Consider the following 17,082-nt stretch of genomic DNA (forward strand, 5'->3'; position numbering starts at 1 on the left):
CATATGTATATGTATAACTTTCACTTTGTTATAAAGCAGAAACTAACACACCATTGTAAAGCAATTATACTCCAATAAAGATGTAAAAAAAAAAAAAAAAAGAAGAGCTTCCTCTCTCTCTTTCTCTCTCTCATTCTTCCTCCCCCTCCCCTACCACATGTGAGGACACAGCAAGAAGAGAGCTGTCTGCTAGCCAAGAAGAGGGTCCTCACCAGGAACCCAGTTGGCTGGCACCTTGATCTGGACTTCTAGCCTCCAGTCCATGACAGCCTGGGCCAACTAAGACAGTAATGTAATTCTTGATGCCGGTGATGAAACACAGGGTTCATGATACTATTCTTTTTTATTTTTATGTTTGAAATCTTTTTGTAATAAGTTTTAAAAACTTCCATTTGGAAGTTTCTGTCTTTAGTGATACCCTGAGGGGCCCAAGAAAAGCAGACTTGGACAGGCCCCCACTGGCTGAGCAGTGGGAGTCCCACCTGCGCATTACTCCAGCTCTTCTCGTGTGATCTGACCATCGCCAGCCCCCTGCCCCACACTCTGGGCTGCTTGGTCATCCATCTGGACACTTTGATGAGCCAGGTCAGGACCTGGAGGTAGAAGGAATGAAGACATTTTTAGAAAAAATGGACTGGTCATCTCCCTCCCCGGGGCGGGGGCTGCCATCTGCAGGTGAAGGATAGGGCTTAGGTAAGGAGGGAGGCAAGGAGCAAGGCTGTGGGGTTATTTGGAAGGGAAGGAAGGAGGGATTCACAACCAAGTAACCAAGAGGAAGACAGCTTGCTTAGGACCCAGGAAGGAAGAAGCACTGAGAAAAGAATGGTACCTAGCAGAGGTCCAGATCCACCTGGGTCTTCCGGTAAAACTTGTTGGAGGTCACGATCTTCCTGCTGGAATTCCTGCTGTGGACATGGAGGTGATAGAGCCATACTCCCTGCTGGTGAGCCCCGGGAAGAGGGACAGCCACACCCAGGGGCCCTTTGATTACACTCTAGCTGTTGGCATCATCACAAGCTGGACAGCAAAACGGAAGCTCATGCAAAGCATTTAAAATAATGTCTAATTTATCTAACCTTCCTGGCATGTCTTGTACCCAGAGTTCCTTTAGGAGAGGCGATTCATCAGCCTAACTTGGGTTTCTACTGAAGTCTACAACCTTCTCATCCCACAGAACCTGAGTGGCAGAATGTTCCAGTGGGCCTGGCCCCTAAGGTCCTCCGGCTCACAGCAGCTGTGTGCCAACTGGTCTGCCACTCCCCGTTCTGAGTCCAGCATTGCCGGACATCGTCAGGCAATCACGGAACCCTGACTACCAGCTGTGGCCTCAGCATCCTCAGAAATGGGCACCTCTCAGTCACTCGTCCACTACTTGGCATTGACCTTCAGTCTGGGACAGCTGCTCTAGAGCAAGTCCAGTCTCCCCAATCCCAGAGAGGAGGAAACTGAAGCCAGGGGTGTATGACTTACCCAAAGGCTGCAGGCAAGTTAGTGAATCGTTGGGACCCAGGGCCTCTGGTTCTCAGGCTGGGAGAGCTCCGAGCAGGGAAAGATCAGAGACAGCTCAGCTGCAATCCACTGCTGGGAAGCTCTCAGAAGTCTGCAGGTGCCAGAGAGGAAGGCCTTTCCCCTGCTTCCTCAAGTCTGGCTCCGCTTCTATCACCAGACCTGCCATGGTAGCAGGAGGAAAGCAATGCTGGGAGCTGACTCTGCTGGGTGCCGGGCAGAGTGGGGGCGCTCCCAGCTGGAGTGGCACCGGCAGGCAGTCGTACAAATAACGCCCAACTCACGCCCCGCTCAGCGGCCCTCGGGCTCCCGTTTCTCGTTCACACAACACAGACCCTCGTGAGACTGGATAACATTGAACTGCGTTCACAGCGAGGAGCATTTTCTGCTCAGCCCTTTGGCAACTTAGATGCCATGTCTTACTCTTTCTTCAGGGAACACCTGGCTGAGCGAGGCTGGGCGTGCTCAGGCAAGCTCGGATTCAAGGGATTTGTTCCCTCTTTGCTGCTCAGAAAGACCTTGGAGCTTCGAAGGCCTTGACAGGGGATGAAACCACTCCTGTTCTATGCGGACTTTGCTATATGGATCTGGTTGGAGAAAAAGGACAGATGCACGGGGCGAGGCTAGGCATCCCTGGGTACCAACTGACTGTGAGTTGAGTTCCAGCCACCAGGCTTCAGGGTCAGGTGCTGATTCTGGTCCCCGTGGCCACCTCTCGAGAAGGAATGGAGGAAACAGATTTTGCCCAGAGAGCAGTGTGGTCTGGGGACACCGTGATCACACAGGGGAAGCCTAGACAAGAGCGTTTACTTGCCTCTTGGCTCTCTCAGTGCCCTGGGGATTCCACCAAGGAGGACGAGCAAACGGAGGGGGTCAGAGTCACTGCTGGTACCCCTGGCATCTGATGCCCCTGGTGATAACCGTCTCGTCTACACAGCCCACAGGCCCAGAGCCGACTCAGCCCCACGACAGCTCTGGGGTTCCCCTTCTGGAGAGGAGGGAGAAGGCTTGCTGCTGGTAACTCACAAGTGAAGTGTGTGATGAGGTCATGGTTGGTGACCTGTGGCCTAGGTCCAACCGTGAAGGAAGATTGAAGGTGGAAAAGTAACCATTAATTAAGCTTGGTTACCTTGGGCCTTTGCAGTGACTATTTCCCCCATCTGGAATGTTCTTCTCCCAGCTCTTTTCATGGCTGGCTCCTTCTCAACATCTAGTGTCATTTCATATGTCCCCCCACCACCCCCTCCCGCAGAGAGGCCTTCCCTGGCCACTCCATTCTCCCAGGCACAGAGCCTGATCCGTTCGAGGAGCCCATAGACACTGACTGCATTTCCCGTGTGCTTTACGTGGGCACCTGAGAGCTTGATAGTGTCCCCAATTTACAGATGAGGAAACTGAGGTTGAGAGCGGTTAAGCATCTCCCTGGGGCACACAGGGCCTGTGAGTGGTAGAGCCAACATTTGAATCCAGGTCTGTCTGACTGCAAATTCCAGCCGCTCTTTAGTCCTGGGCTTGGGGGACCAGGAAGCGATGCAGAGGAGACGAGAGTGTTGGGGATGGAGGGGGTAACTGGGAAAGGATCTCATCTACTGGGAAATATTCATTCTTTCAGTGAACCCTTCTTCACAGTGCTCTGAGCCAAATCCAGAAAATCCTCGCTGCGTAGGTGGAGCCTGGAGGGCAGGGACAGCGTGTGGACTGTGCCGAGAGCACAGGTGCTGGGCCCAGGGGGAAGGTAGCCTGAAGCCTAGTTCGTGATCTTTTGCCATGAGCCAGTCCCCTTGGAGGGCCAGCTTTTTCTGAATGGGCTCGCAGGGGCCTTGTGGTTTAGGAAACAAAACTTCAGAAAAGAAATGTGACCAGGCTGTAACGGAGACATGCTCCTGGCGTCCTGGGAAGCGGATGCCTAATGTTGCCTTGGGTGGAAAGTTAGGAAGGCTTCCTGGTGGAGGTGGCAACTGAGCTGTGTCTCGATGGATAAAAGGACTTTGCTGAGTGAGTGTGGGGAGGAGGGAATGCCCATCAAAGAGGGCGGCACTGGCATTGTACTGGACTCCAGGGATTGTCAGTCACCTGGCAAGCTTAGCCCTATGGGATACATTATATTAGTCTGGGCAATATGGGCAGTAACAAGCAATGCCCAGTTTAAAAATAATAACTTTTTTCTCTTACTCTCTCTGTCTGTCCATCATAAGTTGTCTGGGGCTCTGATTGGAGACATCTTCTCTCGGGGATGCAGACCGATGGAGACGTCACCGTCTGCCAGGTCACTGTTTGCTGTGGCAGGAGGAAGGCCGTGTGCCAATTCATGTGCTGACTATCACGAATGAAAAGTGTTGCCTGCCATATCAGTAAACAAAGGATGCTGCAGCCATCCAGCCATCACATTCCAGCTGCCCCCAGTGGTGAGTCTTGAGGGAACTCAGGATGGAAATAGGTTGCCACCATAGAGCCCTCAGCTACTGCAGCCAGCCCCCAGTGGTGCACCTAGAGGGGACTCAGGAGGTGAAAAAACAGCATACTTGCCCTAGATAGCTAAGATGCAGATCAAAGGAATGAATTCAATGAGTCCAGACTCTTGCATCTTCCCGGACATCAAAAAGCACAAAATTCCTTAACTTGAGATGTTTGGCTTCCTTTCATTAACAGTAATCCTTTGATGTTCCAACTACCTGGCTTTTGTTGCAAAAAGTCCTGTATGTCCTGGCTCCTCCTGTACCTCTCCAGAGTGGTCCCTCTGAGCCATCTGAGAGGCTGCCTCCTGGGTGTGAAGTCCTCAGAAAGTCTGCCAAATAAAACAGAATTCTCAACTTTTAGGCTGTGCATTTTTTTTTTTTCAGTTGACATAAGCAAAGCATTTGCCAGGAGTGACCTGTGTCACTGCTACCTACATTTCACCGGTGTGAACAAGCCACATGGCCACACTGAATTTTGAGGGAGTATGGAAGTGTAATCCAGCATGAGTTTAGGACAAAGACTTGGAAATCTGGACACCGGCACTAATAATGCACTAATAATGCCCAGAAAAGGAGAACAAAGAGCAGGTCCCAGGGTCGGGTGGGGGCTTGAATACCATTGTCGAGAGCATGGGATTTATCCTGTGGACGACGGGGACCTTTGAGTAGGTGGGTGAAATGTTAGACTGCGGAGAATGGAGGAGAAAAAAGGAAAGAGAGGCTAAAACATCAGAAGGATACAAGAGATGAAAGACGTTAAGAGGAAGGAAGTACATTAAAAAAAAAACCCCAGAAGCTGTAGAAGTGGGGTAGGGGGAGCATTTGGACACTGAGTGAAGGTCATGGCTGCTAGCTTCCAACCCTCCATTTTGGTGGGAAGAAGGAGCGTAGATAGATACTTTGGAGGGTTGTTTGTGCTGGAGAGTCAAGACTTTGGTGGGGGCATAAGGAACCACCTCAAGACTCTTCAGTTTTTCATGAAAACAAAGGACTAGACTCACTCTATGGTGAACTTTCAGAGTAGAACAAGGACAAAGGGTAAATGGGAAGAAGGCAGATTTAACTTTAATTTGATAACAACTTCTGTCTTTAAGTTACCATTGTTATTCCAACGGTTTGCCAAGCACCTTGCAGAGATAGGCGTGTGTGTGTGTGTGTGTGTGTGTGTGTGTGTGTGTGTGTGTGTGATGTTTGGAAATGTTAATTTCCTTCCTGTTCTCACAGGGCAGGAAAGAAGGAATGGAAAGGTAATACTCTAGGCCAGGAGGAGGGTGGTAGTTAAAAGCTTTGTGGTGTTCTAGAACTACACTGAAGGAAGCTCCCACCCCTGCTGGTGTTTGGAAGGCGAAGTTAAATGAAGTTAAAAGGGGAGATAGGCAGAAAGAGTAAGTAGCAGGATGGAAGGGAGGAGGAAGCTCTCTCTGGGGAAAGAGGGGTGGTCCACCCTGAGGCTCGTTCTCCTCCTGTCACGTCTGCAGGATGGGGCAGAACTTCTGACCAGAGGTCGGTGGGTACTGTATAGTCTGATCACTGAGCACGTGGCCTTCAGAGGAGCTGGTGTGATCCCCTAGGACTGGTCCTTGCTCCGGCCCAGGCCTTGGGAGGGGCACCTCTGTGACCTGCCCAGAGACAGAGGGCACTGGTGTGTCATCTTGCGGCTGGGGGATCTGATGGTGACACCACAGTGCCTGCACAAACACACCCCCCTTCATTTTTTCTTCTGACACCACAATAGTCTGGAAATCTCAAAGGATTCTATGGAGGAGTGAAAAGAGTGGGATATAAGTTCTCTCTGGCCTGGAGGGGAGAGAAAATTGAACTTGAGTTAAAGATAAAGGTATATGACATGGCTTACAAAATGAAAATGAGCAGAACATAGCACTTAAGAATGCAGTGCTGGAGCCCGATGGCCTGGGTTTAAACCCCAGCTTGGCCATCTACTAGCTGTGTGACCTTGACAAGTTACTTACTCTGTCTGTGCCTTACTTTCCCCATATTTAAATAGGGGATAATAACAGAACCAAATGAGTTAATATGTGTAGGGTGCTTTGATTCATGGTAAGTGCTATATGAGTTTTATATAAAGTTGTCGACTGAAGAAAAAAAGCACGATGTGAGAGCTGTGAGTTAAGTTTTATTGGGGGCAAAGTGAGGGCTACAGCCTGGGAGACAGCCTCTCAGAGAGCTCTGAGGAATTTTGCCGAAGAGGCGTGTGGGGGGAGGAGGTCAGAATATACGTGATTTTGGTGAAGGGGGTACGTGCAGTCAAGCACACATTTTGGCAAAGACTTGCTGCTTGTCACGAGGAGCAGGTGTCTCCGTGAATGATTTTAGTGCTTTTCTAGACATGAGAAGATGCAAGAAATAGGGCTCATAAAATCTTTCCCAAAAAAATATTTATCTGAAGGCTTGTTCTGTCAATTTTCCCAGAGCACAGAGCGCCTCATTCCTGAGCTCCACCCTGAACTCCTTCCAGGGTGTGTTGAAGGTCAGCGACTTCAGTGGCTAGTGACACCATCCTTGTAGTGCCAGATGGCGAGTGACAATCTTTAGTTGGCAAAGGTAAGCATGTATTTTGGACTCAAATTCGTACCTGTCACACCTGCTTTATGTGGGGAGCTTGTCCGGGAGTTAGCATCTGCCTCAGTGTCATGTAATGATTTCATGTAATGATTTGGAACATCTGGTTCCATCTCTGGCTTTGCAGATGAGGAATCAAGGCCTAGAGAGCAGAAGGCACTTGGCCAAAGTCACTCTAGGCCAAGGAATGTAGTGACAAAACAGGGATTGGAACTCAGGCAAGTTGGAGTCGTGAGTCAGCCTCTTGCCGGCTGTGGGATCACTGTGCGGGGCTGTCCAGCTATGGGATGAATGGGCTGCTCTGTGGGCCTCCAGGCCTGAGTGGGAGCCGGCGGAGGCTGTCTAACCTCCAGCTGGTCTGGAGGCTGCTTGGAGGAAAGGCCGTTTTTTCCTTCCAACATCTAGCTGGCCTGAGGGGTTGGGGAGCTTTGTCTGACCTCCTGGAGGCTTATCACAGCTGATGCCAAGGTCAGTGGGGATGAAAGTGGGGGGCAGCTGTGGTGTGACACGAAAGGGGACCCAAACTAGAGATGGAGCCTGGCCTGTCTTGACTAAGCGCTTTATCAACGATCACACCAGTTCCTGCATCTTGCTCTTAAAGACCTTGTGCGTGTGTGTGTGTGTTGGGATTGGATGGGGTGGGCAGGGATTTAAATGCCACGGTGAGATGCTCTCCACTGGGGTGAAATGCACCACTGCTCCAGCTGGTGGCTCACCCTGGTTCATCAGAAATGGTTTCCTTGAAACAGAAACAGATTCACAGTCTTCGAAAACAAATTTATGGTTACCAAAGAGGAAAGGTGGTGGCGGGGGGGTGGGGGGATAAATTGAGAGTTTGGGATTAACATATACACACTACTATATATAAAATAGATAATCAACAATGACCTACTGTATAGCACAGGGAACTCTACTCAATATTCTGTAATAACCTATACAGGAAAAGAATCTAAAAAAGAATGGGTACATGTATATGTATAACTGAATCACTTTGCTGTACATCTGAAACTAACACAATATTGTAACTCAACTATACTCCAATATAAAATAAAAATTCAATTTAAGAAAAAGAAAAGGCTTCCCTGGTGGCGCAGTGGTTAAGAATCCGCCTGCCAAAAAAAAAAACCAAACAAAAAAAAGAATCCGCCTGCCAATGCAGGGGACACGGGTTCAAGCCCTGGTCTGGGAAGATCCCACATGCCGCGGAGCAACTAACCCCGTGCGCCACAACTACTGAGCCTGCGCTCTGGAGCCCACGAGCCACAACTACTGAGCCCACATGCCACAACTACTGCAGCCCGCGCGCCCTAGAGCCCGTGCTCTACAACAAGAGAAGCCACTGCAATGAGAAGCCCACGCACTGCAACGAAGAGTAGCCCCCGCTCACTGCAACTAGAAAAAGCCCGCACGCAGCAACGAAGACCCAACGCAGCCAAAAATAAATAAAATTAATTAATTAATTAAAGAAATAAAAAAGTAAAGATTTCCTCTAGAGACCAGAAGGGGCTCTTTCCCCTCGAGGGATTCCTGATGTGATGCTGGAGAGGGCAGAGCGGGTGCAGAGCACCTTGACGTTATCTGAGATTGCGTTTGCCCCAGCTTTGGTGGGCTTTTGCTTCTAGTGGCCCCTTTGACTTGTCTTTGGAGGATCTAATACAAGGGCCGCTAGACACTGCGTGGCCATTAGTTGCAGGCTGAGAGGTAGGGGCCTGTGGGAGTGGGAGAGCCTTGGGTTAGGGAATTTTGAAGGCACAACTTACATTCTAGAGTTTGCTGGGGGAGCAGGCTGGAGCTTCCCTCTCCAAGACTTGCACGAAATCATATCCAGGCTTGGTTTCATCCCTTTTCCTATTCTTGCCTCCTCTGCGCCCTCACTGGTTTCTCTGGGAGCAACTTTGAAATAAATCACTTGTACGTGAAACCTCGCATCATGTGCTACTCCTGGGGAGGCTGACCTAAGATGGTCCCTTCTTCAGGCAACCCACTGAGACCCCGACTGATATAGGTTCTCCGCCCAACTGTTCTAGAGCATCTTGAAGCTGTCCCTACCATGTGGCTTTGCCCTTGCTTGATTTTCTGAAACCCACACTGGACCACGTGTTTCAGAGGGCAGGAATCTCACTTGACTCACTTGTAAGTCCATGTAAGTAGATCTTGTCTCTATCCACCAGACTCCAATTGTCAAAACAAGGCTAACACACAGGTTAGTTATTAGGTTATAGGTGTTAGGCTACAGGTTCAACTGCTGTAATCAAAGTCTAAATAACACTGTCTTAAATATAATTTCATTTCTCCTTCATGTAATAATAGTACAGGTAGCTCCACAGTGATGGGGACCCGGTTCTTTCCTGTTGCTTTGCCATCTTCAACATGTGATGTTCACCTCTGGTCTAATATGGCTGCTCCGACTCCTGTCATTACGTCTGCATTCCAGCTAGCAGGACAGAGAAGGGGAAGCAGGATGTGCCCCTTTCCTTAAACAGCATAACCAGAGGTTATAAAATTACTTCCGCTCATTTGTCATTGGCTACAATGAAGTCACAGTGGCACTTTTAGGCGAAAGAGAGGCTAGTAAATGGACTTTTTAGCTGGGTGGCCCTAGACTAGGGGTTTAATTACCAAATGAAGAAGGAGACAATTAGGAGTGCCTGTTATACCCTCCCATTTCAGTGAAGATAAGCTGAGTTACACTATGAAGACATAAAACCCCCAAATCTCAATGGCTCAACATAACTAAGGTTTGTTTCTCACTCACATCTCGGGTGGGTGGGCAGAGAACCCTGCTCATCGCAGTCTCTTGGGGAGGAAAGCAGAAGGAGGCTCCCTCTGGATGCAGGGGAAGGGAGTGTGTGGCAAATTGGACTCTGGTTCTTAAAGGCTTCCACTTGGAAGTGACATATCACCTCTACTCACATTCCATTGGCCAAAGTAAATTCCATGGTCATGGTAAAGCTGGGGGTGGTGGGTACATAGAAGGGCAGGGGCAGTGTGATCAGGATATTTATGATAAGTAACAATGGCCACCACCCTTCATTCTTGTGCCTATATTTTGTTCTTCTTTGCTTCTCCCCACCCTGCTCCTCTTTTGGTCTGTAGATACGGATTTGGATGAGATTATATGAGAGGACATATACTAGGCTGTTAATTAGTGGGAAAACCAAGCCAAGAAAGAAAGAAAGAAAAAAGTCCAAAAACTATAAGAAAGCATGTTTGTAATCACAATTCTCCATTTATACAAGATTAGGTGTATGTGTGGTTTATGCATAAATTTAATAAAATAATAAAGGAAAGAAAAATTTAAAATATAAATTCATTTATCAAACCCAACAAAATAATCATAATAAAACTGTACCAGAGTAACCACATAGTAGTATCAGGTTTAAGTTTGGATGCACGTTACAAAAAACCTAAAAGAACCATAACTTTAACAAGATAAAACTTGATTTTTTTTTTCTCCCACTTAAACAAATCTGGAGGTGGGCCATCCAGAACTTGACTGGTTTCCACCTCCAAGGTCACTTCATGGTCCAACACAACTGCAGGGGTTCCAGCCATCGCATCTGAAATCCAGACAGCTGTTTAAGAAGAAGGCGGGGAAGTCAAAGAGACTCATCTCCCAGCTGAATCAGCTCCTTTAAAGCAGACTTCCAAGAAATCCCTCTTATACATCTGCTAATATCACAAAGTCACTAGTCATGACTAACAGCAAAGGAGATTGGGAAGTGCAGTCTTTAAGCTACTGGACACATTGCTATATAACAAAATACATTCGACTCTTAAGGAAAACCAAAAAATGGCTAATTCTGTAAGCAGCTACCAGCCTCTGCCTCAGAGACACAAAACCTTTCTGGATTGATCAGGCCAAACTACTGGGCATAGTGTGGGAGCCAGGAGGAAGGAGTAGGAGTGAGAAGCCAGCCAGATGGATCTGACTTGTGAGTCAAAAAAAAAAAAAAAAAAGAAAGTCTTCACTGGAGATCTCCTGAAGACTGAATTGGGGGTTATACATACCACATGGCCAAACTTCTTTCGAAAACTGCTTTTCCAACTCAGCTCCCAAATCTCTCTCAATATTTTAGCTTCTTAAATATCTTGTTTTTGTTACCTCACATTCTGACCTACCTGTCTGCCATCCTTACTTTTGTTCACATCACTTCTCCATCCAGTCCACCAGCATAACAAAATCCAGTACTGAGGAGCTAAACAAACACTTTTTAGAAGTGGGTAGAAACACAATGACCATTTCTACTTTAACATTTTTTGTTCCTGATCAAGGTCATCTGAAGGACTGAGATGTCTTGGAATAGTGAGATCCCTTGTTTCCTCTAAAATCCCAACCAAGAATGTAACTTCCTTGATGCTGGAGATGGTGTGTTTACTTTTGTATCCACAGGTCTTAGCAGTACAGGTATTCAGTGAATGTATGTGGAATGAATGAACAAGAGAAGAGAGTAAGGAGCTGCCTTCTCTTTCTCTCTCTCTCGTTTATTGCATGTATGAGGGCCACTCTGAATTATGAATGACATTGGGTATAATCGAGGCATGGTATATGGGGACATAGGTGCAAGTGATAGGGGACCAGGATCAAAGGGGGTGGGGCTAGAGCCATGGGAAGCTGAAAAGAGCCAGAAGTGGAAAATAGGAAGAAACAAGGTAGGAAAAGCAACTTTTTCTAATGCCACCTGCCTCAGATGACTTGAATCTCCTGGCACATTCCCCCCATCCCCCTCCTTTGCCCTAATTCTCTATCTTTAGTTATTCAGAAGGGCCAGCAACACCCTCCCCCTGCCCCACCCTAAGATGACTTGGCAGTGACCCAGTTGATTCAGAGAGCAGTTTGTCATTTCCTCTCAACACCCTCAGTGGAATCACTGTGTCTATCACATTCACAAGTTATTATTGTCATTGTTTTAGGAGTTTCTAGGATCTGCATAAAGAGGTGTATAAAATAGTCTTTGCCTGTCCTTATAGAAGTTGCTATCTAGAGGGAGTGAATGTTCAATTACAGAAAAATGTAGTAAATACTAAGAAAGGAAAAAAATGTTGGGTGTTTGAAGAACATACAAGGGCGGACACTTACCCAGTCTCGGGGGTACAAGAGAGGCTTTCCAAAAGTGGAGTCTAAGACCTAAAGGATGTGAGTGATAGGAAACCTAAAACAACAGTGGCTTACAAAGGTGGTTTATTTCCCTTTCCTATACAAATCCAGAGGTGGGCATCCAGCAGTGTCATGGGGCATGGGGTTCCATGGTGTCAGGACTCAAGCTCCTTCTATTTTGTTGTGTGGTCAGGTATGGCCTCTCGTCTCATGGTTGCCTCATGGTTCAAGATGACTACTCTAGCTCCAGCCATTGTACCCACATTCCATGGTCCAACATAGTACCAGTAAGTGAAAGGACTGCTGAATATAAACTCAAGCTAATCCATCAGCAGGGTCTTCTAATTTTTTACCCACAAAGTAATACAAATACAGGATTAAAAATTATATAGCACAAAAGGGTTTATAACAAAAGGTTAAGGTCATCTGCCCTGGCCCTCCCCATCCTCTAGAAACAGTTTCAGCCCAGCTTTCTGGCAGCTGCTCTCAATGGGAGCCACTCTGACATTATGTTCAAAGTGAAATGTTTGTAAAACCAGCCATGGCATCCCTCAAAAGAGTTATTGGTGTCTCAGAAGGGTTAGTACCTTGAGACTGCTTTCCCCACTGATCCCTTCCGTGGTCTAACAGGTGACCTCTCGTTGGAGAAGGGTGATCACCTGACCCAATGGCCGTTAATTCTTAGCAGGCCTGGCAGCCTATGAAGAGGCAAGAAAGAGTAAACTCTGCCCAATAGGGGCAACGGTGATTATCTTAGCCAATCAGATCCACTCTCTCTAGAATTTGAAATAGAAATTTGAGACTACTGAAAGAGTGTTAACACAAAGAATAAAGAACAGAGTCAAGTAAGAAGAATGAGACCTAGAATATTGCTGTTCCTGGCACTATCACCACCCGTGGATTTTATTGTTATGTGACCCAATAATTTTCATTTTGCAGAAGCTGTTTGAGTTGGGTTTCTGTTACTAGAGACGATGGTCTTAATTCAACATCCAAATAAGGTTTTGAATTTGGGTGGCACGGTTTCCTTGGTCTAAGAAGCTCTCGTTCTGGGGTCCCATTTTTACAAAGCTGCAATTTATGGACGCTGCTGAGAGGCAAACAGGGAATGGGCTTCATCTCTAGGCCTGGTTGTCCAGTACAAACTGCCTAGAGAAGAGAGCGCTAGCATCAGGGCCTTGCTTCAAGGCGCCACCCTCATGATTCTGCGCAAGTGAGGATGTTTAAGGCCATCTGTTATTTTTAAAGCACTACCCGTACAGAATGGACTAAATGTAACCTAGGGCCTCGGGAAACGGCTTACTTTTCGGGAAGCTACTCAAGTGTTGTTTTGAGGAGCCCACCAGTCAGTTCCAGACTGACAGCCACTGCTGTTTGCCAGGGGACACTTAGGACTGTGATCACTCCAGTCCCGGCGTGGGGGTTCCGCAGTCTGAGCTCAGACCATGTAGGGAGTCCCTTGGTGCTGAGATTCCATTTGTTTCCTTTCGGATATCCTTTGGGTCACTTTGAGCAGACCCCCACAAGGCCGAGCTCTGTTAAAAAAGGTGACCCTCTCCCGCCTTCCAGAGGATCAGCAGACGCTTGCGCAGGCGCACTCGCACAGGACGGCTTGGGTTCCGCCCAATGGGCGGTGTCCCTTCTGGGGGCGGGGCAATGGCCTGCGGGGGGCGGGCGTCCACCATGAGCTAGAGGGATCTCGTGGGCCTTCCCGTGGGTGTGGTCCCGGGTGGCAGCTAGAGTGTGTGTGGCGGGGACGGGAGGACGGTGTCGGGGTGAATCAGAGGCCCCCGGCCCGCACAACGTGCTGCGGGACGAGTGGCGTGGGCCCCAGCTCCCAGCGCCCGGACGTTGAAGGGGGGGGTCACATCCGGCGGGAGGGGGCGGGCCTCGTGGACTCCGGAAGTGTGGGCTCCGGCTCCGATTTAACCCGCGACAGCTGTGGCGGCGACTGCGGCGGCAGGGGTAGGTGAGAGGGGCCCGGGGAGGGGCAAGGACGGGGATGGGGGCGGCGCTGGCAGTTGCTCCCGGCGCGCCTCCGCCTGCCCGCCTCACCTTGGCAGAGGCTGGTGATTGGGCGCGAGGGGCGCGTGACTCCGGCGGAGGGCCGGCGCCCCTGCCCCTCGCAGTGGGAGGGCGGGAAGGAGGGAGGCATCGCCCGAGCTCCCTGCGCAGGTCGCGCCTCCAGCACCCCACCCCCTCACCGCCACCTTTCACCCTCCACCCCCTACTTGAGCGTCCTGCTGGTCACACATTTGGTGACGTTAGAGCCAGTTTGCCCATTGTATAGGCGGGGAAAAGAAGCCTAAGAATGGGGTTTGACTTGCCAGAGGGAGTCCAGCGGCAGAACGGGGTGTGAGGGACGCTCTCAGGGCTATGCCCTTTCTCCAGGGCAGTGAGGTTGTGGCTTTTCAGTCTTGATTCTGTTCTTATCCTTTATTCCGGACCCGGACTTGGGCTGCCCAGCATCACTGACCACTCCCTATTTATGGGCCTGCTGGGTACAAAGGTCATTGGTGTTTGTGAATCTCCAGTGTGTGCCTGGTTCCTCCTGAATTTAGAGAGCAGTGGTGTGTGTGTGTGTGTGTGTGTGTGTGTTACTGGCAGAGTTGACTCCACACCTCAGGGTTTCAGTCCCTGAGACTAGTCAGTGCTCTCTCAGCCACACAATGTCTGGGCTCACTCACCCTGGAGAATGTCCACTCTTAGCTCTGGAAACTTCAAAAACTCACTTCCCTTCACTTCAGCAATATCCCAGTAGTACTGTTGCTGACTCAGGCCTTTTCCACCCTCTTCATTGGCTCCCTGCCTCTTACCCAGGAGTCCCATTTCCTACTGCTGTACCCAAGATGCTGCCACCTGACTGTCAGGCTGTGACTGGCAGCCCTAGAGCTGGAAGTGGTGGTGACCAAGGGATTTGGAAAGGAAAGACTTTCTTTGGCTATTGTCCAAAGCTGCGACCCTGGACAGGCCTGAACTCTGGTTCTGGATGGGAGTGAGGACTTGGAGTGAAATACTGGACCCTGAAGTGAGAGTTCTTGGCAGTCATAATGTCCAGAAAAGCTTTTTTCCTAGATATCTGAGAAATCTGGCTTGGTGCCTTTGTAGTTTCCGTTAGGTAGAAATTTTTCTTTGTAGATTTCATCTGGGCAGCTTCTGATGGCTGTGTTTTGTTGTTGTTTGTTTGTTTGTTTGTTTTTAAGGTAGCAAAAGCTCTGATTTCTTGCTTGGCTGCCATGTGCTATTGGCAGTGTTCTGGGGGCTTTGTGAACATACTGGATTCTGGGAACACTCAAGGTAGGTGATGAGCCCATTTTGCAGATGAAGTAAGTGGATAGTAGAGATGTTAGGTAGGGTGCTACAGCCAGTAAATGGCCAAGTTGGGATTTTTAACCCATCAATCTTATTTCCAAGCTAATGTATTTGCTGGATGTTAAGAATCATCTGTGATGCTTGTTAGAGATACAGAGCCTCACCTCTGGATATTCTTGCTTAGATTCTGGAGAGAGACCCAGGAGTTTGTGTTTTTTTTGTTTGTTTTTTTTTTCGGTACGCGGGCCTCTCACCGCTGTGGCCTCTCCCGCCGCGGAGCACAGGCTCCGGACGCACAGGCCCAGCGGCCATGGCCCACGGGCCCAGCTGCTCCGCGGCACGTGAGATCCTCCCGGACCGGGGCACGAACCCGCGTCCCCTGCATCGGCAGGCGGACTCCCAACCATTGCGCCACCAGGGAAGCCCAGGAGTTTGTATTTTTAACACTTGCACTGGGTGATTCTTACTGTAAGGCAAGTTTGGGAAGCAGTGCCTTAAGGAGTTTGTAGATTTGCTGAGCTTGGAAGTGAAATTATTTCTAAGGCTTCTTGTTATTTTTTTGCTTATTGCTGTGTAATTTGCTAATCTGCCGTTAAAAGGGCATTGGGGTAGCTAGCTGTATGAATCATCTCTTGAACACTGTTGGCCAGTCCTAGTAGGGTTTTTCCAGACTGACCTAATCAGATCAGCAAAGACCTTGTTTTAATCCGATTGGATCTCTGTTCGGAAATTCTTTTAGTTTCTCCTCAGAGTCTGGAGTTTTCAGAAGGTTCCAGTTCATTCCTGGATAGTTGCCCCTTGACAGAGGATCTCTGTAAAGGCAAAGGTCTGTGAGCTTTTGGGAGCTTTAAAGGCATGTTTATTTAGCAGGTGTTTCCTCCACTGCATTTCTCTCCCCTTCACTGGTTTATGTCAAAGGCTTGAGCAAATACCAAACAGCTTTGTTTATTGTGATTTAGCTGGGGCTGACAAGTGGAGTCCCTGGGGCTTAGGATGGGCCAGACAGGGGAGGAGAGGGGACACTGAACCATGGAAGTCAAACGGATAACCCAGGTCAGTTATGCCTAGCCTTGAAGACATGTTAAGTACTGCTAATTTATCTGCTCCCTCCTGGGCAGAATTAGAAGTAGTGAAAGAGGCAAAGTCAGCATTATGCTGTTACTTTATTCTTCCTCTGTCCAGTGAACACTGATTTCTAATTTAATTTCTTTGTAAACAGAGGATGTACTTTGTATGCTTTGAGCCGTTTTAATTTACTGTTCCATACATAAACATTTTGGGGTGTTACGTTCTTTTGATGAATTGGCCTCCTTTATCATGAAATGACCCTTTTAATCCCTGATAGTGTTCTTTGCTCTGAAATCTACTTTGTCTTGTTTTAATATAGCCAATCCAACTTAAAAAAAATTTAGTGCTAATGGATTGATATCCAGAATATTTGAAGAATTCCTACAACAGTGAAAATACAAACAACCTGATTAAAGTGGGCAAAGGACTTGAATAGACATTTCTCCAAAGAAGGTATACAGATGGCCAGTAAGCACATGAAGATACTCAACATCACTAGTCATTAGGGAAATGTGAGCCAAAATGACAATGAAATACCACTTCACACCCATTAGAATAACTCTTGTTAAAAAAACCCAAAAAATACCAGAGGTATTGGCAAAGATGTGGAGAAATTGGAACCCTTATTTATATTACTGGTGGGAATGTAAAGTGTGCAGCTGCTGTGGAAAACAGTATGGCAATTCCTCAAAAAATTAAAGATAGAATTACCGTATGATCTAGCAATTCCAATTCTGGGTATATACCTTAAAGAAGTATAAGCAGAGACTCAAACATATATTTGTGCACCAATGTTTCTGGCAGCATTATTCACAATAACCAAAAGGTAGAAGCAACCCAAGGGTCCACTGACAGATGAATGGATAAACAAAATGTGATACATGCATACAATAGAATATTATTCAGCTTTAAAAAGGAAGGAAATTTTTAACAACATGGATGAAACTTGAAGAAATAATGCTAAGTGAAACAAGTCAGTCACAAAAGCATAAATATTGCATGATTCCTCTTATATAAGGTTCCTAGAGTAGTTAAATTTATAGAGACAGGAAGAGTGAAGGT

The 17,082-nt window shown here is 47.9% G+C and overlaps 2 protein-coding genes across 4 annotated transcripts in view; one reads left to right on the top strand and one right to left on the bottom strand.

Moving 5' to 3' along the window:
* The window catches only part of LOC132526124 (pregnancy-associated glycoprotein 2-like), a 22,272-nt gene extending 8,477 nt beyond the window's left edge, over positions 1 to 13,795 (bottom strand). The window contains exons 1-3 of the mRNA XM_060159982.1: positions 13,696 to 13,795; positions 13,203 to 13,282; positions 7,863 to 7,921 (exon numbers count right to left, since the gene is read on the bottom strand). Coding sequence (XP_060015965.1) covers positions 7,863 to 7,921; positions 13,203 to 13,282; positions 13,696 to 13,795 — 239 coding nt within the window. The remainder of the gene's footprint in view (positions 1 to 7,862; positions 7,922 to 13,202; positions 13,283 to 13,695) is intronic.
* Positions 13,334 to 17,082, top strand: part of VPS37C (VPS37C subunit of ESCRT-I) — a 28,667-nt gene continuing 24,918 nt past the window's right edge. Inside the window, exons 1-2 of one of the 3 annotated variants that reach the window (XM_060159045.1) lie at positions 13,579 to 13,605; positions 14,844 to 14,937. The gene's annotated coding sequence lies outside the window, so the exon portion shown is untranslated. Of the gene's footprint in view, positions 13,606 to 14,843; positions 14,938 to 17,082 lie in introns of all 3 variants that reach the window. The other 2 variants (XM_060159044.1, XM_060159046.1) reach the window with 2 other exon arrangements.

The sequence above is a fragment of the Lagenorhynchus albirostris genome, chromosome 9 (assembly GCF_949774975.1).
Source record: "Lagenorhynchus albirostris chromosome 9, mLagAlb1.1, whole genome shotgun sequence".
Taxonomy (NCBI): Eukaryota; Metazoa; Chordata; class Mammalia; order Artiodactyla; family Delphinidae; genus Lagenorhynchus; species Lagenorhynchus albirostris.